Source organism: Bos mutus, chromosome 17 (assembly GCF_027580195.1).
Source record: "Bos mutus isolate GX-2022 chromosome 17, NWIPB_WYAK_1.1, whole genome shotgun sequence".
Lineage (NCBI taxonomy): Eukaryota > Metazoa > Chordata > Mammalia > Artiodactyla > Bovidae > Bos > Bos mutus.
The window spans coordinates 47,484,445-47,505,065 of record NC_091633.1 but is presented as its reverse complement, the minus strand read 5'-3'; the positions used below and the strand labels follow the sequence as shown (position 1 = coordinate 47,505,065).

Sequence of the window (20,621 nt, the reverse complement as noted above, 5' to 3'; positions counted from 1 at the left end):
CATTACGCACAGTAGGTTGTGGCAACCCTATAAATGCTAATGAAATAGATCCACAGATTGTTAATTCTGTCACACTTTTACATGTTAAAAATCTAAAGACAGAAAAAAAGAATTTGCCATTTTAATAAGAAAAATGAAAACTACCCTGCTTTTAAACATGTTTTCCAAACACGATTTAGCATTTAACATTTTCAAATGTTTTGACATCTCAAATAATTTGTAAGTAATGTTACCAAAATGGCAACATTGAGTGCTTGCGAAATAAAAGAGCCGCTGGGAAGGCACATTGATAAGAACATATTCCCATCCATCTTCCAAATTTAGCACTTTTTGCAGATGTTTATTCCTTTCTCTTTCTTCAGTTAAGTTATTATGGCTCATTATGTCTGAGGAACTAAACTAATTGAAATGTTCATTGAGACTGGAGTGTTACAGAAAAAAAAAAAAAGTAAGGGGGAGTGGGAAAGGAATAAAATACACCCACAAGGAAACATGCAGCGGGGGATTTTCTTTTTTTTAATGTTAAACATTTTGTTTCAAAAGCTTTAAAAGGCTGACTATGAAATCAGAAACTGAAAAAAGAATAGGAATGAGCAATTCCAAACATACACCTTTTAAAAGATAACAATAAATCATATGTCATATATAGGCCAAAAATGAAAGGGACTTTGTACTCAAATATAAACTTCTGGCAAGATCTGGTTTGTTGTCGGGTTCCCAGACACTAAATAGATGCTCTGTTCACTTAGCGTGAAGGCCCGCAAGGGGCAGGGACCTCCGGGGATTCTTGGCAGTTCTCAAGTCTCATTAGGTCTGCATATTAATGACTTGCAGCAATATAAAGAGACCCTTGAGCAGTCTTTTCGCCCCCTCCTCTTGCCTGCGTTTCCCAAGGCCAAGGCAGCCTCAGACACACCACACATGAGCCAAGTGAGAGGCCTGCAGCCACCACTGCTGCCAGGCGACGGTGGGGCGGGTACTGCCCTTTGACACACTGCCTCAACACCTTTCAGAGGTCCATGGAGTGTGTTAAGGAATGGGTGCTCTCGAGGATCAACGTTACCTTGAAAATGAGAACCCTATCTCCCTATGGCTTAATCATTAACCAAAATAAACCTTAAAAGCTCAAGTGAATGAAGTTGAACCTCCAAACAGTCCAATGATGGGCGTTTTTTAGAAGTGACACAAGCTAGCCTGCCTTTGCATTGCTTTATGTGTCAGATAAACACAAAACTCAGTTGAAAGAGAAAAAGTTTAAAAAAAAATTCAAAAAGCATCCTTCATAACTGAAATGCAAATAAAGTAGAAAAAAAATCCAAACCTTGTGAAACTGTTTTCATTAAGGTACATATTTTATTTCTTTTCAGTGTCTTCTTTAATTATTAGTAACTAGAGTTATCAGGATTCTATAAAACTTAAAGGGGACATGTATACAGGAGAAAAGTAATGTAAAATAAAGTAAAACAAAGTAAAAAATATGTATCACATTGTAACTCCCATCAGGGAATACCTTCAAGCTTACAAGCAAATACACCCAGAAGTCAACTTTTGAACATGGATCCTGTTGAAAATATGAGGAATGCTTCAGAAAATGCACATTATCAAATGTTTACTAATGTCCTGAAGCCTAAGAACCCAGATTTGGAAATCCGGCTTTCAATCTACTCATGACTTTTAATCACCATTCCTTCTCTCATTCAATATTCAGTGGAATGTAAAATGCATTGCTCTGGAAATGAGAAAATTTGGATTTTGGTTTCCAGTCATCCACTTATCTTCTTGTGACCTTGTGCAGGTCAACCAATTTCATTCATCTTCTGTTATTTCATCCATAAGCAAGTCTAATAATAGCTTAATTGACTGAAGACTGGGGACTGGACCAGGTGAGAAATCTATGTCCTTTGTATGCAATATAATTCCCGGAAAGAACATGACATAAAAAAGAAAAGTTTCATGATCTCACGTATTCCACAATGAATTTCTAACTTTCATTCTCTAAAGGAACATTAGACTGTACTACATATCCCTTTGAGTATACAATTGTCAACATAGGATGACACCAGTTTTCTGTAGGTTTACTAACACTAAAAACTACCTATAACATCATCCTCTCAGGATTTATTTTTTAAAAAACCACTATAAAAGTCAGCATCGCCCTTTAATCACACTTACCAGCTGACTGGCCGCGGTTGGTGGCGTCATGATCACTATCTCCCTGTTCACTGTCTCCATGACCACTGTCCTTAGAGCTTACTATGTCGGCTTCCTGGAATGCAGAACTAGAAGTACAAAAATGTGAATATTAGAATAAAAAAGATTGAAGAAACACAGAAAACATTCTTCTGCCACCACATGGTCACCTATGGTGCTGCAGATGCTTATAGCTCTTGATTTCTGCTTAAAGCTAGTTTTTAAAACCTTAAGCCTAACTCTCCAACACTGAGCATCAGCAGTCAGTTTGAGCCCTTAAGACATGTAAAGTTCAATCATTATTCTATGATTGGAGCTAAGCATATGCTTATATCATTTTCATAGGACAGATATATATGTATATGTCTGGAATAGTTAGAAAGATTATCAGAAGCAGCGTAGGAGTGTAAACTGACAAAATATTCAAATATACTTAGTGGTTGTATATAAAAGAAACACACCAATATTTTTTAATTTATTGTCTAGAAAACCTAATACAATCAATATTTATGTCCTGTCCTAATTGGAAATATTTTATCATTTTCTATTTTGCTATTGAATAATATGCCTAATTCCTACTTTTAGTAGGTCGTAATTTGTCTATACACCAAGCTAGGAAAAAAAAGGAGTCCATACCTGTTAACTCGGCGAGGTCTGTCAACTAGATAGCTGAGCTCTGCTCGCTGGTGTTTAGTCTAGAAAAAAAATAAATAAATCAAGAGCATTCGAACGCTATGGGTTTAACTAACAGTCTGATTTTGAGGCTAGGAACTATTTCTAGCTTAAGGAATTGTGTACATTTTTAAGGAATTTCTAAGCTGTTCTAAGACCTCAGACTAGTTTTTATAAAGACTAGTGCTAGTAAAGACAAGAAGATATGCAGATTTTGCATATCTAGATTTACAGTAAAGGTTAAAAAAAATACACAAAAGGCCAATTTTAAGTGTGTGTGTGTGTGTGTGTGTGTTTTAAGGAGAGAATGCAAATAACCTCATAGCTGGCCCTCATAAACTACTGTCTCCAATAGTCAACCTAGATATACGCTGCAGTCTTTCTTTCAGTGGCCTAAAAAAGTGTTTAGGTGCATACTGGTTGACACAAGAAAAACAGCACGCTCAATAAGCAAAAAGGTTGGATATTTTATGGAATTATTTTGTTGTTTATTTTCAAAATGTGCTTAAGATACAAATGAGCTGTACAAATATTCATGAAAGTCAATGAATAATATCTAAGACTCAAAATAAATAAAATAACCTGCCAAAAAAAGGAGTTCATAATACCCGCTTCCCTCCTGGCCCCAATTCTTCCCCCTCCAAACACACTCTGCATTCTCCTCCCCGCCTCCACCACCCCACACACACCTATTCCGGTCCAAACTTTCTTTTACAGAAATCAACTCTGTTCTCCCTCTCCCTCCCTCCTTTCAACTTTGCCACTTCTCCATCTTAAAAAAGGAAATCGGAATTGACAAGCCAAATTCTTTGATAAAGAAAGCCAACAGCAGTGATTCATCAAAAACGATGGCAAGGTGATTATTAGCTAAAAGGAATATGTAAGACAAGAACTGTTGAAGCCTTTCCGTGAGTTTACGCTTACAGGGGTTTGTGCCAAAGCAACTTCATTCAAATTCACACTGTGTGGGCGTTGGGCTTCAAGAACGTCTGTAAATGCTGTCCAGAGTAGAACTGAAGGCTTTTTTTTTGCAACCCGAGTTCAGAGAACAAGGATCTGATAACTCATTCACTAAAACATGCATTCGAGTTTAGACAACTGTGCAAAGTTAAACAATCTATAGCTTACTTTTACACGCGACTGAAGGCATCGATAAACAAAGCCAAACAATTAACTTTATTATGCTTGGGACAAATGCAAAGAGAAAAAAAGACCTTTGCCAGTGCCAGAAGGTCCCTCCCTGCATTTCCCTCTCCCCTCGGGCACTTTCTCCTTTACCCCCAGCTTTCTAAGAAGGGAAAGGACTGGGGTGGGGTAGGGTGGGGTGAGGGGGCTAGGATTTTAAAGGAAAGATGCCAGAGGGAAGAAGGAGGGTCCAAGGTGGCAAAGCACCAAAGGAGGGGAATGAAAATAAATGTGGAAGGGTGGAGCGCAGAAAATTAGGGACGACACGAAGTTTAAGTTACACAGGAAGGGGTGGGAGAGGCGGCTTTCCATTCCTGCCCCACAAAGATACAAATAAGCTAATATCCTAAAAATAAATACACAGTGCACCAGAGATACAAGGGCCGGGCTAGAGGAGGCTTTCGGATGGAGGAGATGAGAGATGGTGGTCCTTTCGCTTCAGCCTTACCTCGTTGGACAAAATGCTTCCGTTGGAGATGATGTCGGGCTGCTGGTCTGTGTAACCGGTGACGATGGCCCCGCAGGGGTTGTGCTCAGTGTCCGTACTCCGCGATGGGCTGCAGGGCTTAAGGAACATCAGGTCGGTTTTGGCGGACTCGGGGGTCAGGCAGACCTGGTAGCAGTAATTCTGGTTGTGGTGATGGGAGCCAAAGCCCCCGGACTCCTCCACCGGCACCTGGGCCGGGTTACTGGGTACGTTGGAGCTTTGAACCAGCATGATGTCCGACTTGCTGAGTTTCTTCTTGCGCGCCCGGGCTTGGCGGCCACAGCAGGTCGACCCCCCGCTGCCACAGCAGCAGCAGAGGCAGCAGTCGCTGGCCAGACACGTGTAAATATTCAGCTTTTTCTCTTTCTGGCAACGCACGGCAAGCACGATCATGGCCAGAAGGAAGATGAAGGATACCGAGCCCAGCGCGATGATGAGGATAAGGGTGAGGTCCAGCGACGTCTCCCCGCCGCCGGAGCGGCTGGGGCGCTGGTGCTCTCCTGACCCCCCGCCCCCGCCCCCGCCCCCGCCCTGGGGCTCGACAGCGCCATCCACCAGCTGCACCACCAAGGTGGCGGTGGAGGACAGGGGAGGTTGCCCGTGGTCGCGCACCTCGATCACCAGTTCGTAAGGCCGCTGGGGGTCGCGCTTGGCTGGCACCCGGCGCGCTGTACGGAGCTCCCCGGTGCGCCAATCCATGCGGAAGAGGTTCATTTCGTTACCCCTCACAATGCTGTAGGTGAGCCGGGCGTTCTCGCCGTCATCTGCGTCCACCGCGGCCACGCGGGTCAGCAGGTAACCGGGCTCAGCCGAGCGGGGCAGCACCTCGCGCGCCGGAGTCCCGTTGCGCCCCGGAAGGGGGGCTACGATAGCAGGAGCGTTGTCGTTCTGATCCACGATGAGGATGTTGACCGTGGCGTTGCCAGCCAGTGCCTGGGGGCTACCGGCGTCCCGCGCTTCCACTTGGAAGCTGAAGTCCTTGAGCTGTTCATAGTCGAAGGAGCGCAGGGCATACAGGTAGCCGTTCTCGGAGTTGATGGACACGTAAGTGAAGACGCTCATGCCCTGGATCTGGCACTCCAGGATAGAGTAGGCTAGCTGGGCGTTGGCGCCCTCATCACGGTCTGTGGCGCTCACCGCGTAGATGTAGGCGCCTGGCACGTTGTTTTCGGTCACATACACGTCGTAGACCGGCTGGCTGAAGCGCGGTGCGTTGTCGTTCACATCTGACACTTGCACCTGGATGGACTTACTGGTGGAGAGTGCAGGCTCGCCCCGGTCGCGAGCCACCACGGTCAGGGTGTAGGAGTCCCCCGCCTCTCGGTCCAGAGGGGCCTCGGTCACGATGGTATAGTAGTTCTTGAAGGAAGACTTGAGGCGGAACGGCACATCCCCCAGCAGCTCGCACTGCACCTGCCCATTCTCCTCTGAGTCGCGGTCGGTTACACTGAACAAGGCCACCACCGTGCCGGGCGCCGCGCCCTCGCTCACCGCCTCCTTCACGGTGCTGAAGCTGATCTCCGGCGCGTTGTCGTTAGCATCCAGCACCCTCACTATCACCTTGCAGTGCGCAGGCACGGCGTTGGGGCCCAGGTCCTTGGCTTGAACGTACACTTGGTACACCGGGCTCTCTTCGTAGTCCAGCTCGCCGCTCACCTCCAACCGCCCGGTGCGAGGGGAGAGTCCGAAGAGCTCGCGTGCCCGGGGCGAAATGTGGCTGCTGAAGGAGTACACGACCTCTCCATTCTGGCCCTCATCTGGGTCTGTGGCGTTAAGCTGGATCACGAGCGTACCAGGCGGCGAGTTCTCTGGTAGGGACACAGTGTAGACGGGTTGGTCGAAGGCGGGCACATTGTCGTTTGAGTCCAGCACTCGGATGGTGAGTAGGGCCGTGCCGGTGCGCTGCTGCTGGGGGAGCAGGCCCCCTCCCCCGCCGCCGCCTCCTCCTCCTTCTCCGCCTCCCCCTCCTCCCCCGTCCACCGCGGTCAGCACGTAGCGGTGCACCGCTTGCTGCTCTCGGTCCAGAGGCTTCTCCAGCACCAGCTCGGCGAATCGGTTGCCATCCCCCTGGGTCTGCACGTCCAGGGAGAAGTAGCTGTTGGGGGTGATCTCGTAGTCGCGCAAGGAGTTGGTACCCACATCTGGGTCGAATGCGCTCTCCAAGGGGAAGCGGGTGCCCGGCGTGGCGCTCTCAGAGATCTCTACGGTCAGGTCCGGCTCCGGGAAGGAGGGGGGATTGTCGTTGATGTCCAGCACCTCGATCTCCACCCGGAACAGCTCCAAGGGGTTCTCCAGGAAGACCTCCAGGTGCAGGACGCAGGAGGGGCTCTGCTTGCAGATTTGCTCGCGGTCAATCTTCTCATTCACGTACAACACCCCGGTCTCCAGGTTGAGGTCCAAGTAAGGGGTCCGAGAGTTGGGAGCCGTTTGAAAGCCGCGAGCCGAAAGTTTTGTAATGTCCAAGCCCAGATCTTCAGCGATATTCCCCACGAAAGTGCCATGTTCCTGCTCCTCCTGCACCGTGTAGTGAAGCTGGGAAAAGACTCCTTCCACCATCCAGAGCAAGGCAAAGAATAATAGCACAATCATCTCCAAAGGGAAAGGAAGCAGCTTCCCGCAGCCAGTCAGCCACCCAATCACCTCCCCCACCACCACGGGAAAAAAAAAAAAAAAATCTCAAATAAAAAATACAAATAAAAGTGCGCTATGTGGGGGGGCTCCTGTGGCTTTCTGTCCTTACAAATCTTATTTCTTTTGCTTCATTTTAGGGTTTCTCCCAATTCAACCTCATTTTTTAATCTTAGATCAGGAAGGGTGACAGGCGTCCCCTTTCCTCATCTGTAATCTTCCCACTGACCAATTAATAAAATAATAATACAATAGTCAGCGTCCTTTATTCCGACAGTCTTGGCGCAACGCGGCGCTGGCAAATCCCAAGGAGGAAATTTCGGTATTTCAAGACTGTCCTCGGTTTGTCTTCTCGCTGATGGGAGGAGAAGAAGGAGGAGGAAAAGGAGAAGGAGGAGGAGGAAGATGAAGAGGAAGAGGAGAAGGAAGAGGAGATGCTGTTGGCACCGCTGAACATGCCTCTTACTGTCAACGGCTGGCAAATGCAAAACGGCTTAAAAACAGCGAGGGAATTTTGTGCCGGAAAAGCATAGAATGGCTCTGCAGCATAAAACTTTCATTCTCTTCATTTCTCCGGATGGATGTTCTTGGCATTTTTTCCTCTTTCGCTCTATTTGTCTGTTTTGGCTGTCATAGTCTTGCCTCTCTCTGTCCTCATCTCCACCGTCGTTTGCCTCTCAGTAACTGTGAGGAGCAGTTTCTTTTTTGCTGTTTCTTCCCAAGCCTCTTCTTTCCTCTAACCTGTCTCTCTGCTTTTCAGTTCTTCCCTCCTCCTCCTGCCTCAGCCCTAAGCCTGCGATCTCGGCTGGCAGTTTCTGAGCTCCGAGCGCTCCGCTTCTCTGTTTTTGCGCAGCGCCCTCATTCTGCCAACCAATCGCCAAGGAGCACCACCCACCGAGTCAGAGCTAATTGGACAAACTGGCCGTCAAGAAGGCGCGTCACGCAGTAACCGGGCCGGGCGCGATGCAACCCGCGTCTGAGCTGCCGGGGTGAGTGTGAGTGTGAGAGCGAGAACAGCCCGGCAGGTCCCGAGGTGCTAGCTGGGGACTCTGCCGCGGAAAGTTCCCAGTCCCCAGCCGCAGGTAACAGAGAGGGAATAGAGAGGTTTCCCTGTTTGCATCAGCAAATGCGAAAACATAATAGCAGCAGCGGTATCCTCTCCCAGGAGCGGGGTTTCCAATGACGCTAACATTCTTTTTCCTTTAAGGTGTTTTCCTTGCTGCTGATCGTGAAAATAAGTCACCGAGAAAAACAGGAAAAAGTTGCAGAGGGGCCACTAATTGGCTGGGGTTACCAATTTAAGGGACCCTGGCGGAGATTAGCAGGACATTTTAAAACAGATATGGCGTAGGCTGTGTCAAACTAAGTGTTGAAGGTCTGAAGGGGTTGTGGGGAAAAGGGGTTAGACAGCTGGAGTGTGGAGGGGAGGTGGGTCCCAAACAGCCAGGGATGCAAGCCCAGGGATGAACGCTGGCGGCTCCTATAGACGTGCAGACGCTTTATACTCGCCTCTTCCCTTCCTAAACGTACATCCACAGTATCTTACCAAAAAATTAATTCGCTTAGGGACCTGGTTTGAGCTGTGAGCCCTTTGATCAACGACTGAGGAGTTTCATTTGAGCTCTGCTTTCCAGCCCGCCAGCCTAGCGCTGACTCTCTGGCCTCGGGCACGGAGCTCTGCCGTTCGCTGCAAGGCGCCTCGAATATCCCTGCGCCTCCCCCTGCCAAGTGCGACGCAGCGGCGGCGCGCACAGGCTTTTTTCTGCTTTTTCTGACAATTGGCGATCTCCCCCTCCTCCCTACACTAGACCCGAGCACCGATTCTTGCCCAGCCTGGAGCAAGACCGCAGGATGAGGGCAGAGGGACGGCTGTGAACGCGTGTGGGGGCGGGGTTGAGGGTAGGTGCGTGGGCTGGGGCCGTGCACACGCGGGGCCCCAGTGTGTGTGAGGCTGCGAGTATCTGCGAACGCGCTTGCACATCCATCCACGGCGCTCGCATCCATCCTGCCTGGTTCCGCTCACCGCTCTGTATAAGCCCCAACGGAGCATCCCTCCAACACCTCCGGGGCCCCGAAGGATGCGCTTGAGGAGCTCCGAGTGCTCACTCTCGGCGAAGCGCCGGGGCAAAGCGGCGCGTAAACGCACCCAGTTCTTGTGAAGTTAAAATACAGCGCGAACTCTTCAATGCTAGAGTAGATTCAATGTTAATTCTCCAAAAAAGATTTTTAAAAGCGTAATTGTGTATTAATTAATGGGCTGTAGGGGGTTGTTTATTCAACCAATGCAGCCCTTGTTCAGTTGCCTTCTTATGCTACAAGATAGAAAGATCCCTTGGGGCTTCCTGGTAATGAATGACCTGGGAGTAACACCGCCACAACCTGCGGGGAAAAGGAGAGTCATTTACCCGATCCTGAGGTATGTTGTCATTCCCTCCTGGCAGGGAATTAAGAAGGGCGAGTGGCCATGGCCGGAAATATAGACTGAGGCTTGCCTCTGCGAGTCCCGTGAGTGCCTGTCTTGCGGCTCTAGGCCCCCCGCCCCCATTGGCTCTTTCATGGAGATAGGTCCAGCCTTTGAGCGGTTGGAAGGAAAGGATGCCAGCAAAAATGGCTAATCCTTTTCCAGCTGCAGTAAACTGACGATTGGCCAAAGCCAAGAGAAAACCGCCGCAGTTAAAATGATTTTAGCGTCACGTCTGCAGCTGAGAATGGAGCGTCAGTTTTTAAAAGGACCTGTGGATCAATGAAAAGGAGATTATAGTGTATCTGAATATTAATAATGGCATTGCATCTGTACTTTCTCCCCCTCCCCTTCCTGATTTTTCCTTAGATCTGCAGGATTGAAATGAAATGTTTTGAGGTCTTCAAGCTGACTCATCAGAATAATCCTGGAACATTTTTAAAATGACGGTAATTTTCTAATATTTCATTTGTACGTACGGAAACACTTGTGTGTGCGCGCGTGTTTGCGTGTGAGAAGCATGCGGCTGAATGACAATGCAGATCCAGAAACTGTTTGCGGGAGGGGGATTGTGTTCTCAAAACGTAGATGAAGTTTGAGCAGACTTTGGACGTTCGCTTAGAGCCAGAGAGCTTCCAGAGGTGGAGATGAGAACGTGGAGAGATGGCCAGATTTGCCTGTAAATAATCACTACAGCCACTGTAATACTTGAGCTGCATTTTTTTTTTTTTTTTGATAGCAGTTGTGTTTGAAAGGGAAACTCTCTCCACAAACGTGGGTTACAGGCGTCTCCTAGCGGCGAAAGCGGCACAGGACAAGCCAGAGAATTTTGCTTTGGGGCTCTGGTTCGGCTGGGCCGGCCTGTTGGGGGCTCTGCAGGATTTCTTGGGTCGCAGAGGCTAGGATCCGCGCCGGCAAAGCCGGCCGAGGTCCTCTAGAGGTCTCGCCTCTGTGACTTCTAGTCTCCGAGACGCCCTGGAATCGGCGGGGTGACGACGGGGTCTTCCTCTTGTGAGAACAAGCACGAGCCCTCGGTCCCTTCTACGTCGCTCCAGCCAAGGGTAATTGCAAGAGCATGTTGCCCCCGGCCACGATTCAGACATCTGCCTCGTTACCCTGGAACCATTGAACAGCCCCACCCCATCACCCAAGGAACAAAACAACACTTTAAATCTATCTTTAAAAACTGCCTTCTTAAAACCCGTGTACTTTCTTCCTTGCTGTGTCAATGGAGCAGATTTCCCCCTTTGCTTTTTCACTCGGCGGACCCCAGAATTTAGTGAGGCCGTGATTACATAAATAACAGCCCGGGTGGTGGGACTGACAATCTGTTTGAAGTACAGAATATCTTATATGCAGCGTCCTTCACCCCCTCCCCCCTCATAACTGAAACCGGCGGGGAGAAGCAATCTTTAACATAACCCTCCTCCCTCCCCACGTCCCCTGCAGGAGCGCCAACTCTCCGGGCCAACGCAAACTGTATCCTAAAACAGATAGGGGAAAGCAGCTATTACTATTATTTGGAGGGTTGGTTATCAAAATCAGTCTTAATAGAAGTCCTTGTTGGTGTGTGAATGATAAACCATCCTCGTTAATTTCATTGTCCTCTAAGGGCAGCAGGCGAGGGTGGGCGCTAAGAATCTCACAGTCACGTTTTCTGTACACAGTAGTTACAAACTTTGAAACTAACTAACGGGGCTGCTTTCCTCCCTGCCCTTTTCAGGGAAAGGCGGAAGGGAAACAAGTTTGTTAACTATCATTTGGATGAATGAGTGTTTGCAGTGATTTAACTTGACTTGAAAGCAATTTGTTTCTAAATCCTCTTATTATTGCAGTGTGCCCAGAGCTTTGAGAGAATTTTTTTTTAAAGAAATAGAAGAAATAAAATTTAAATTGTCAATAAGGAGTCTTTCAAATGCCAAACCCCTGCCAGGGTTGAGCTGGGTGGTTCACTGCACTTATTACTCCCAGCAAGCACAGTGCAGAGAGCAAACGCAAAGGACCTGGACTGTATGGAGCTCTTATGGGTAACCATGAAATCGGTTTATTTGTAGCAGTGTAACCTAACTTCAGAGGTGTGAAGGCAAGGCTTTGGAACCAATGCCATACTGTTTGTTTTGGTTCATTCCAGGAGAGTCGGTGTTGATGAGAGTTGGCTGGAAAAGATTTATAGCATATACATGCTATATGTTATAAGCATTCAGGTAACTCTTTAGTTACTGTGTTCTAATGCTTTGAACCCAATGGAGACCAAACCAACCTGTTTGGGGGGCTGAGAATACTAGCTATTAAGTGTTACTTGATATTCAATGTAGAAACGTTTTCTCCATTTTGTTTAACCTTGTTAATATTGATGTGGCTTCACATTTCAGTGTCTTTTCAGTTATCAGACAGGGCCAGCATTTTGTTAAACTCTAAACAGTGAATTAAAAGCACTGATGAGCTGAAGCAGCCCTTTAATGCAAAATGACAAATTGCACTTAAGCAATACATGAACAAGAAAATGATTTATGGATTTTTTACAATAGTCTGAGCAAATGAAAGCAACATGAATTATATATCCTAATGCTCAAAATATCGTTTTCTAATAATACTGTTTCAGTTCAGATGCTATACTCTTATCCTTTCTCTAAGAGGTATTGATCAGTAAGAAGTCCAGGAGTATTTTAAAATCAGGCAATAGTGTTTGATACTGTTTCCAAATATATTTCCTGAGTATGGGGTGGGTGATCAACATTGAGTACACGCACATACTTGTCAGCTCCTTCACATACTGTGTCTTTTAGTGAAAAATAGGTAATCCTTTGGAAACTTATGCTTTGCTCCACACCTTCTTTCAGAATGTAAATAAAGAGATCTGATATGGAATGACAATCTTTATTACATCATGACCTCTTTTTCTGAAAATCAAAATGCATTACCTCATCTTATCCTTCTATAAAAAATTGCCTTAGATATTGAAAAATCTGATTTCTTCAAAATGTCTCATCTCTTTATATTGGTTTATCCTGTTGTTTATTTTTAAATTTTTCTTAGTGTCCTTAAGACACACCTGAGTTAGTATAAGTGTCATGTGCCTTAGTTTGGGGGGCATTAAGTAGACAAGATAGATTTATTGTTGTCTTAAATTACAGAAAAATACTCAATCAGATAGAATTTGGTGGGATGCCTATATGAAAAAGAAAATTAGTTACTTCTGTGTTATGATGAGTGACTACTCCTAGCATTTTTTTAACCATTTGTGGCTCATATAAGTATTTTGGGGTATGTGTAGAAGTTTAAGTGAAGACATTATCTTTGCTGTATTACATAGTCAATCATAGGAAATGAGTTTCCTCTAGAGTCACATTATTAAGCTTTATCTTAATTATCCAGGTTTATTTATTTTTTTAAAAGGAAAAGAAAAAACTTGAATCCCAGCCTCTGCTTTTGACAGCATTAATAATTACTCTTACTGAAGATTACTGAAATCAATGATGTGATTAGGTTTGTAAATAAAACTATAAGACATCACATTTTAAAAAACCAGCTAACAGGGATGATATGTGGGTTTTACTTACTGATGGGGCCCAGAGGTAGAAATGAAGCTTTGAACATTAAGGATGATATAGAACAATTTCAAAAATTTAATTGCAAGCCCTGATTAAGTTTATATGAGTAGGAGAAAAGATGTCTAGAATTCTGTTTTCTTCCCCAGTGAGTTTGCTTCTTTCTTGACACTGATACAGTCAGCAAAATACTAGTGTTTGCCTGGCAAGTATAAATTGTTTTCATCAAGGGGAAGCCCCTTGATTTTTATGAATACAGAATGAGATTACTCAAATTGTGATTAGGGTTACAAGTCATAGCATTCTTTTCTAAAGGATTTGAAAATGTTACTGGAGACAGCACCACAGAGACACTATCACATGTAGAGTGAGAATTACATTGGTAATTAGAATTATAATAGTAAACAGACCAAATAGTAGAACAGATATTTCAGTTTAAGAAAAATATCTTTCTCAGTTTGACTGGTTACTATAATTCGTTCTATAAGAAACCTGATTTCCATGATGTCTTATTTAAATAGGCTTGTCTATGCAATACTGTAAAATGCTTTATTTGATTGCAATTTCTTGTTTTTTTTTTTTTTTTTTTTAGGTCAAAGTGGTTTTTAAACAGCCAGTATATGTCAAGCATTCTTAGATAAGTTGTAGTATTTTCACCCATGTCTACAAGTAATATCATCCCAACATTATAGATAAATGATACTCAGGATGTTCAGCATTTAAGTAACTCAGCAAATTAGTACAAAATTTAAATCCAGGCCTTCTGATGCTCTCAGGTTGAGGCTCCACTATGATGTTCCTCTGGTCTATCTGATTGGATTTACTTTGGAGGTAAAACAAAAAATGAATTAATTTACAGATTAAAGATGGAGTTCAATCTTTAAAGTTCACCTTTAATCCAGATTTTGTAAAATAGAAGTACTGATTTTAGACCAGTCAAAATGGCTAGTACTTCACTGAGTTGAGCCAAGGAGGAGTTCATAAACATATTTGAGGAGGCTTTTATTTTTTATTTTTTGAGATTTATTAGGAGACCAAAACTTGAATACATTTTCTTACAAGTGAGGTTATGAAGCATCCATCTCTTTCTCACATTTGAAGTGTGTGGCATGGGAATCATGGTTTTTAGTGACTGAAAATAGAAACTGATAATACAACCATGACCAAAAGGAAGGCACTTCTAGTTCATCCATTCCTGAAACATATACTAAGTTGATCAATGGTCCCAGAAGGCTTGTTCACTTAGTTTATTAGAGATTGTTAAAAGCTAGGAAGAACTAAGACATGTACCCATTTTACACAGTGCAAATATTCTTTTTTTTTGTATGTATTTCTGAGTTGATCTTTAAAAGGGAAAGAGTGTTTTGTTAAGCAAAATTTCAACCATCATTTTCATACTAATTTCTTCAATGTTACTCCAAAAAGATTGTTTAAATTTGAAATTTCTGAAAATCAAACAATGGAATTTATTTGATAATCTGTGCCTGCAGGAAATGAAAGGAAATGACTTAAAAACAATTTTAAATATAGGAAGAAATCACCAAGGGAAGAAGATGATGGAATCTTATTTACTTACTGTAAGTATAAAATATGTATTACTATTTTGGTAATAAGTACTGATAGAAGAAAAATATTGTATTTCTTTTAGAAGTGTGCCCAATAACTCAGAGTATGTGTAATGTAGGCCCTCTAAGGAAGGTTCTATATGTTACTTATTTCTGAAGGCACCTAACTGTGGTGGGTGATGATACAGTAAATTATGAAGAATTAAACCAAATTGGGCTTAAATCCCTGCTTCTGCAAATATCTGAACTTGGTCAAATTACTTAACTCCTTTGAAACATTATCAAAGTGTGTTAAACATCTTAAACATCTGTTAAAATATGACAAAAATTGACCTTATTGAGTCATTGTGAGGCTTAAATTGAAATGATATATGTAAAACTCTTAGCCCATAGTAAAGCTTTTAATAAATGTTAAATAATATTATAGCAAGATGTTTTGAATGAGATAGTCCTTAAATATTTATTGAGAATAATTAATATTGATTTTCTTGGTGTTTTTTTTTCTTCATGAAATCCATACTAAAGTATTTACTTTGAGGACAATTTTGCATTGTCCTTGTTTTGCAGGATATTATAATTTTAAAGAGAACACAAATCATAAGTGAAGAAGATCAAACTAGCTAAATGTTAATTAAACATCAAAATATAAAAGTCAATGAGCTTCTCTTCATAATCATGTTGTTTTATTTTAACACTTTAATTTTCTTCTAGATAAGTTTAAATTTTCGATATGTTTTAGTTTATATGATAAAACGTGTAGATTCAGAAAATCATTTAAATGAAAACATGGTGTTTCATTATAAAATACTGTTGTTTTAATTCTATAATTATCAACATTTTAGGATTGTGTGAAAGTGTTTGTTGCTCAGTCGTGTCTGACTCTTTGTGACCCCAGGCTCCTCTGTCCATGGGATTTTCCAGGCAAGAATATTGGAGTGGGTTGCTATACCCTTCTGCAGGGAATCAACCAGACTGAGGGATCCAACCCATGTCTCCTGCATTGTGGGCAGATTCTTTACTGTCTGAGCCACCAGAAAGTTCACATTTTAGGATTAAAAAACTCTTATTTGATATAGTCACTATTTTCCCTCTAATTCCTTAATACAGTATATACTACTATAGTCATGTGAGCGACTGAACTGAACTGATTTTATGTCAATGGGTACAAAAATTCTCCAGATTAAAAACAAATTGCTAAAAATCACTTAAGATAGAATGAATTTATTAGAATGACCAATTTTGAGCCTCAAGCCTTTCTCTTTATCATTCTCCTCTTTTGCTATATCTGTGTCTAACATTGCTGTTATTAGTATTCTCCTTAGTAACTCATTATACTTTTAGAAAACAAAAACGCATTGGTGCTGGTGTGATAGGAGCAGAGCCATACAAATACTTAAAGAATAGAAAATAAATGTAAATCATGGATATATTTCTCCAGGATTCATCATCAATTTTATAAAGAATGCATATAAAATGTTTAGATACATTCATTAAATGGCATAAAAATACATTTAAACATCTAATGACTATGAATGCTGAGTGCATGGAAAATATAGAAAAGACTAGAATAAAAACAATTAAGCAAAGATTTCTAGAAAAGGGCAGTTTGTGTTATGATTTTAAAGGCAACAGTACTATACAGATAAGCAGAAAAAACATTTCTAAAGCAGGTGAGAAGGACTTGCACAGTAAAGAAGTGAAAATAGTGATAGCAAAAAGCTTTTCTATGGAGATCATAAAAACAGCAAATTGAGCTTTTCAATTACAGGCCAACATCCTGACTTTGGACCCAGTTACTTACATCTATGATGCCAGTTCAGTTCAGTCGCTCAGTCATGTCTGACTCTTTGCGACCCCATGAATCTCAAGGCAGCTTCAATTTTGCTTCATTGGATTTATTCCTCTTTATCCCCACCCACAAGAATTTGGCCAAATTTAAGGTCAGCAGGGTTGGGTGAGAGCCTCATTTAGCTTTCACACCTGAGTAATGCTTTTGGTATGGATTAGGCTAATAGCCAGTGCTCAGCCTTAGAATTATAATAAAACCTAATATTATTGCTTATTCATTAGCATATATATTTGAGAATCCTGGCTGCTGCTTGTAATTTAATAGTGACGTGATGATGGCTGCTTTTCTCAAAATACTGTAAAAACCTTGTCTGGTTAGACTACTTAACCAAGTATCTAATTTAACAAAAACGTATTTTTATTCTGCTAAGCGAATAAGGGAGAAATGCGTTGCATAAGCCCAAGGAACCTAACAAACATTCGGCTGAATGGTCCCACTTTTGATAGTGTTGTTGGCTGCATTACCAATGCTTAATAAAGATGTGCTGACTAAATGAATGAATGCTTGACCTTTTAACTTTCCACTTTATTCATCTTTAAAATATATCTAAGATGTTATACTCAATTCCACAGGCTATATTCTTAATCATCTGTATTTGAGAAAGGTCTTTGAAGTGGGTTATTTCAGAAGAAACCCAAATTAAAATGGAAAATTCACTGTACAAGTGTGTTCAAAACACTTGATCTCTCATTTACAGCTCATGAAATGCATTCCTTCTCTCTCAGAACTGCTACTACTCAAAAGTGACATTATCAACTTATAATGTTCTTTGTTTTCTAGTTTTCATCTTATTTTGTATATACTATGTTGACTGTATAACTATGACTAGAATAAGTACAATGGCTAGTATTCTGAATTGTTTTATTGTTTTTATAAGGTCAGAATGGCAAGCTAAGAAGCAGTCCCCCAGGATTAGAATGTTAAGATGTTAAAAGTAAATATGACTGAGATAGGAGGACATTTGCTGCCATAGGTAGAATCAGGAGATATTATAATTTATAAATGTTTCGGGGTTAAGTTTAAAAGAAAGGTTGATTGACTTGCTAGATTCAAAGCAATGAATATCCTGAATTTTAAGTCAGAGGGGACACTGTCTTGCTTTTAGCTTCTGTTCTTCAAGTCTCCTGAAATGAAGAGATGTCAGTTCCAAAAAGAACTGTTGATTACCATAGTATGTGTATTTTTTCCTTTTCTTATTCCCCAGTTTCCTTTTTCATAACTGACAGACCTGTATTGTTTGTGGCTTAGATATGATGGACTTTAGAAACAATTCTGTAATTAGGTCATAATTATTTTATACATGAAGGATTAAGAATAATCTGAGAGGTTTTTCACAGGCTAATAAAACCAGGATTAGCTGACCAGAATGAAAGGGTTTAAGTGTAAATATAAAGTACACACACATAAGAAAGAAAAAGGGCAGAGTAGATACAACTGTATTTTTCCATGTAAGAAAATATAAAAATGTATCAGTGAAACAGGATGGATCAGAGTTGGAGGATACTATATGTTTGCTTGATTTACAATGGAAAAGTTCCATGTCTGTGATGAACGGAAAGATTGACTTTTTCATCTTACGCAATATACAAAAATGAACTCCGGGTGGATTTGAGCATTAATTCAAATATAAAACCACGGAATAACTAGATCTACAGTAGTATCTATCAGCCTGAATAATGAAGTAAACTGAGTCAAGCTTGAAGTACCAGAAATTGAGTTCATTCCAGAACAGCAGAAGAATTACAATTGGGAAATGCCAGCTGCACCAACCCAGGCTCAAGTCTGTAGAGGGTCCGCAGCGGGAGCCCAGCCGCAGTTCAAGCGGTAAGTTCTTTGGCTTGAGCAGGATTGATGGCAGCTGTTCATTGGTCAGTTTCTGTCTTATGTAAATCACGCATTTACAGGAAATCAGTGTCGCAGTACCCAAGTTTGGTTTTCCTGAGGGAAGTTAGTGAGGTTATCCTTTTCATACCGCTTTTTCATTTAGAATTGAAAACCACCCTTCACATATAGAGGATTTACATCCCTCCAGTTACGTTTCTTGTAAGTGTTTAATGTCCTGTTGTCCAAATTTATTCCAGAAAGCAGAAGAGAAAACAAAACAAAACAAAAGAAAACCTCAATATCTAAGGGACAGCAGAAACAGGAAGCGCTTCTAGAGCAGAGCTGTCATCCTTTCCTGGAAGCTGCTGCTCAGTAGCCTGTCTCCAGCGAAACTGCTAATGGTGACAACACAGGCAGATTCTGGAAGGGGAACTCAAGGATTCACAGGTCAGACATGTCTGTTAACAGCATGGTGAGTCCCTTTTGACGTTGGAAAGAGAAGGAATTAGGACTGTTAAATTTTATATATATTCTTCACTAGCTGGATTAAAAAAAATCCCAGGTTTTGATACTGAGGTTCTAGAAACTCTAGGAAGAGGCTTCTTCCAGTTGTGTGCTCAATCGTGTTTGACTCTGCGACAACATGGACTGTAGCCCACCAGGCTCCTCTGTCCATGGGATTCTCCAGACAGGAATACTTAAGTGGGTTGCCATTTCCTTCTCCAGGGGATCTTCCCAATCCAGAAATCCAGGGATCTAACTGGTGTCTCCTGTGTCTTCTGCATTGGCAGGCAGATACTTACCACTAGGCCACCTGGGAAGCCCTCTTTCAGTTGGAGAATCCTTAAATAATGACCTGTTTTTCAGATTCCTAATGGAGAGTCCTTTTGGAATGCTGGGAATGCTTCTAACATGCATAGATCCTTTTGACAATTTCTTCTGATAGAAGAAACTAAGTTACTGGTTGTTGTATGGTTATTTCTTACTGAATTCACATTCGTATTTTTCTAAAAGTTTCTGTTTCTTCATTTATTTGTATTTTAGTGTATTATTCCTTGTCAGATTAACTATATTTCTTCTGTCAATAGAACTGAAATAATTTAAGACTGTGTTTATCTTGGAAAGGCAGGAATGAGTAGATATCATCCTAGAACATATGATTTATATGATTTACTTATTTTAAAGATCTATTGTTCTTTACCATGATTCTTTTTAATAACACTTATGAAATAAGCTCTATTGAGATGGGAAATTTTAATTACAATTTAAAAATAAAGCCCCCTCTAAAAACCTGCTCTTCTTCCTCCTTAAGTGAGTAGTTTGGATTTAGCTGGCATTCTCATAACTATGCAATGTTTTTGTGTTTAAAATAAGGATATACATGCATGGGAACATAATATCTGATTCATAGATGGAAATTGTAATAGGAATTCCTCTTTTTATTTCTATGCTCTTAAATTTTACCCACATATGAAGATGAGTTTTAGATGTAAAGACAGAAATGTTATTATTGTTAGAGTTTTATTTCAACTGTAATAATTAAGAATAAAATGGATAGAGAAAAAAGGCTATGGCATTTAAGGACATTATTTTAATATGGTGCTGTCTTAAATTGCTGATGGTCACAGAGTCACTGCAGAATTTTTCTTGTGTTCAAGAGCATTTGTGCATTTCCTTCTTTTATTTGAGAGAAATGTGTTATAGTTTGGTGAATTATAGGTGGCAGTATACACAGCTAAATTCCATGTTTTATTGCAGGTATATAGAAGATATTTCAGTTGGTTATCAAATTTATTTTTTAGCTTTTTGTCTCTTTAGCCCCATTTTAAACCCCTCCTTCCTTTTTTTTGTCACTATAAGAGCATGAAATAAACTCCATTAGATTAAAAAAAAGTGTTTTAAGTATCAGGTTTATTCTGAAACATTTTTAAGAAGTTTATTTTTAATGTTATCAAATAAAGATATACTAGAAAGAGTATAATATTCACCTAGCAGTTGATTTAATATTAAAATCAGAATTTTAATGCTGAAAGGATTTTTCAGAATTATATATCAAACCAAAGACAGAGAAATTTTTATTGTCTCTTTACATTTTCTGTAATAAAAGTTATAGGCAAATACGATTTGATTGCTAAGTTGTAAAAATGCAATACTTTCTTGATTTACTGTCCTGAGGTGGGATAGCTATCTTTGAGCATGTTAAGTACACAAT

At 41.7% G+C, this 20,621-nt stretch overlaps 1 protein-coding gene across 2 annotated transcripts in view; it reads right to left on the bottom strand.

Annotated features, from left to right (window-relative positions):
* The window catches only part of PCDH10 (protocadherin 10), a 46,361-nt gene extending 38,395 nt beyond the window's left edge, over positions 1–7,966 (bottom strand). For both annotated transcript variants that reach the window (XM_070386535.1, XM_070386534.1), the window contains exons 1-3: positions 4,496–7,966; positions 2,827–2,885; positions 2,173–2,279 (exon numbers count right to left, since the gene is read on the bottom strand). In XM_070386535.1, coding sequence (XP_070242636.1) covers positions 2,173–2,279; positions 2,827–2,885; positions 4,496–7,123 — 2,794 coding nt within the window. In that variant the 5' untranslated portion in view covers positions 7,124–7,966. The remainder of the gene's footprint in view (positions 1–2,172; positions 2,280–2,826; positions 2,886–4,495) is intronic.
* Positions 7,967–20,621: the final 12,655 nt, after the last annotated feature.